The 3,386-nt window shown below is 41.8% G+C and overlaps 1 protein-coding gene across 1 annotated transcript; it reads left to right on the plus strand.

Annotated features, from left to right (window-relative positions):
* The first annotated feature begins 414 nt into the window (after positions 1-414).
* On the plus strand, positions 415-1,941 carry LOC106089023 (protein snail). The gene is made up of 2 exons (XM_013254765.2): positions 415-1,187; positions 1,221-1,941. Exons 1-2 carry the CDS (start codon positions 415-417, stop codon positions 1,939-1,941), a joined length of 1,494 nt encoding a protein of 497 aa, XP_013110219.2.
* The last annotated feature ends 1,445 nt before the right edge of the window (positions 1,942-3,386 follow it).

Below are 3,386 nucleotides of genomic sequence, written 5' to 3' on the forward strand. Positions count from 1 at the left end.
TGTTGTTTTGTTATCCTTGCTGCCACGGTCGCTGCCGCTTTTGCGGCTGGGTGGTTATACAGGCGCGCAAACGCTGGGAATTTTAGCACTTGTTGGCACATGTTGTCAGCTTAGATTGTTTTGTTGTGTTTTGACACTGCAAGCCGTAACAAATCGTTTAGCAAATCGCAATATTGGGCCGCACACAAACCCCTAACGCCAAGCCAATAAGGCAGGATAAGGGTTTTGCAAAAACCCAAAATCCTGATTGCGAACACGTGGTGCGCCAACTAGCACGGAGAGGAAGATAGAGAGGCAGAGCTCACATATAAAAGTAAGTGACATTTCCAATTGGAGTCACAGAATCGAGTTAGACACCAAAGCAACAACATTACCCAGAGAAAGGACCAACTGGATAGCTTTTTCCAACAAAATATGCTACCGGTATTGCCCAGCTCACATATCGTTCAACAAAATCGTTTAGTGGATAACAAAACGAGTAACGCCAATTCTTCGCGCCAAACCCAAAGCCCCACACAGCCAAGTGGCCTCAAACGCAGCTCCAGTATGATTTTTCGCATTGAGCATTTATTGCCGCCCACATCATCATCGGCTGCACCAGCACCTGCTTCATCTGCAGGGAACTCGGTGACACCACCTCCATCCTCCTCGCATCAAGGATCACCAAAAAAATCAAAGTTCATAAGGGCCGGAATACACGTGACCCAGGCTATAGCAAAAGACACCCAATCTGTGTTATTCGACACCCAAGACTTAATCACTGCAGCCGAAGTGACCACCACGGAATCCTCGACACGTGTCTATTGCTCTTTGACACCACAAGGCGATAAACTGTCAATAAGTGCATCACAAATGCGTAAAATTAAGCTCTCCGAAGATATTCACAGCTACAATGCCTTATTCGAGCTGAAAGGAGGCCAAGTCATGTTACGAGTGGTTCGTGATGTCGAACGGGAAGAGGAGTTGGTGGCCTGGTTTGGGGAAGAGTTGACCCTTATGATGGCCATACCCTTCTTGACACCCCTTAATATACAAGGAAACAATCGTTATATGTGCCATTGGTGCCACTTGACCTTTGAGACTCCAAATCCTTTGAAAATTCATTTGGCCTTGGGCTGTGGTCGTCACAATATTGATGTTCTGTGGATACGCCTACATTATGCCCTGAGGGCCAAGCAGTACACTCAGCAGCTATTGCCACTACCCTTGGTAAGTGACAGCACACCTGCACGCACTTCACCCCTGTTGCCCACCACAAGCTCCGCAACCTCAGCACCGACACTGTCGCCTTCGTACTCACCACCACCACCACAGTCTCCAACACAGCCCACCTCACCAATGCCTAGATTTTCAGCCTTTAAACCCATATCGCTGTCAACACCAGTTAACCAACAGCCGCAACTTGCGCCCCCGCCAACATCACTCTCCGTTTCTCTAGCCAGTGCCCTGAGTGTAGCTCCCCACCATCACACCTCCAGCCCGCACATGTCCTTCTTGCCGTCGCTCTCCACAGCTGCCTTTCCACACATGAGTCTGCTGCAGCCCACCTCTTCAAATCCTCTAAATGCTGCTGCCCAAATTGAAGCCATTGTCAGCAATATGGGTGCCTCCAAACAAGGTCATCTATGTATTTACTGTGGCAAAATGTATTCCCGCAAATATGGTTTGAAAATTCACATAAGGACCCATACAGGCTTCAAGCCCCTGAAGTGCAAATATTGCCTGAGGCCCTTTGGTGATCCCAGTAATCTGAACAAACACATACGCCTTCATCTGCAGTCGAATGCCAATGCCGGCAATGCAGGCTCGGAGACCTATCAATGTACCTTGTGCCATAAGACCTTCGGAAGACGTAGGGATCTTCAAAAGCATATGGAAAATAGACACAGTGAATCGGGCCTGCCTACAGTCGAGAAACCGGAAACAAGTCATTCGGATTGAAAAAAGGAAAAATGGCAAGGACTAAACTAAACTACACCACTGTTAACGACCTCCACTAGGCCACTACCTCAAGCAAACGATTGTGATATTAGCATTAAGTGTTAATTTTAAAATAAACCAAAACATTTATTTTGCAACAAATGTAATAAATTAAACAAATAGAAAAAAAGTGGTCTAATTTTTCGGAAATTTGATGGAAAGATGGTAAAATATTGGTAAAAAATTATTAAAGGAAATTTTTTTTAGAAAATCTTTAAGTTGGAAAAACAAAAATATTATTTTAACGGAATTTAAAAAAAAAAATTAAGGAAATTTCATATATTACTTTTTAGTTAGAGAGATTAGAGTTATTGTTTGTGGTCAATATTTCTATAATTGGCTCATCTCGAAAGAGAAGCAATCAAAAATTGTAAAATTTAATGATCTCGCCCCAACAGGCAAAAAACTTGAAACATAAAAAATTCGGCAGATCCCGACCAGGATTCAACCTGAGCACACGGACCAACAGCGAGAGCCACTGCCGTTGTCTTAGCGTTCGAAGCCTACTGATGGTTTCGAACGCTAAGACAACTTCCAACATATGCACAAAATCATGAGTAGTACCTTCCGTACTAATTGTAAAGTGTAATTTGTCACAGAAAGAATGTCTGTCGTTACACAAAAATACATGCATTAGGAAAAGTACAGCTAATAGACAGGGTTGTCGAGTGTGGTTAATGTGGTAATTGTATCATAGATGCGTTTTCGCATTAATACGATTCAAATACAACATACCAACGCACGGCCCTTGAAGCCATCACACCTAATATGGTTGAAAAGTCTTCTAACCAAAGATGAAACGCGTTCCATAATGGTTGGTGTGTGTTGCTATCTTTGGCTTTCATTTTCCATTTGCATCTCCGATCATTTAGCTCGTCTCGAAAGAGAAACAAATAACAATTTCTTTAAATATTTAATGTAGACCAAATTTTCATCGAAATACCAATTTGCTGAATATTTTTCGATAAGGTGATGAGTTAACCCGAAAAACTGAAAACAGATTTTCAAAAACTGACTGATCTGCCGATTTCATAAATCACCACACAGAAAAGATCACAAAAAATGTTTAAATTATTAGGTTAGGTTACGTTGAAAAGAGGGTGCGGATAATAATCCACCCCATGCCACTATGGATATACACCTAAGCCAGTGTTCGGCTTGTTGTGCGCTCTAAATAATAACAAGTAACCTCGAAAAAGAAAATTTAAATTCCCGCGTAAAAAATTGATAAGGTCCGATCCAAATATACCTGTTATGATATAGTTGAATCTAAATAGATCCAAATGGATCTGCCATATCCAATTATATATAATTATATCTGATGTTATATATAACTATATCTGGTAGCAGATATAATTGGATACGAGGCCAGATATAATTATATTCAAAAAGATATGATATATATG

This window comes from Stomoxys calcitrans, chromosome 1, assembly GCF_963082655.1.
Source record: "Stomoxys calcitrans chromosome 1, idStoCalc2.1, whole genome shotgun sequence".
In the NCBI taxonomy this organism is placed as follows: domain Eukaryota; kingdom Metazoa; phylum Arthropoda; class Insecta; order Diptera; family Muscidae; genus Stomoxys; species Stomoxys calcitrans.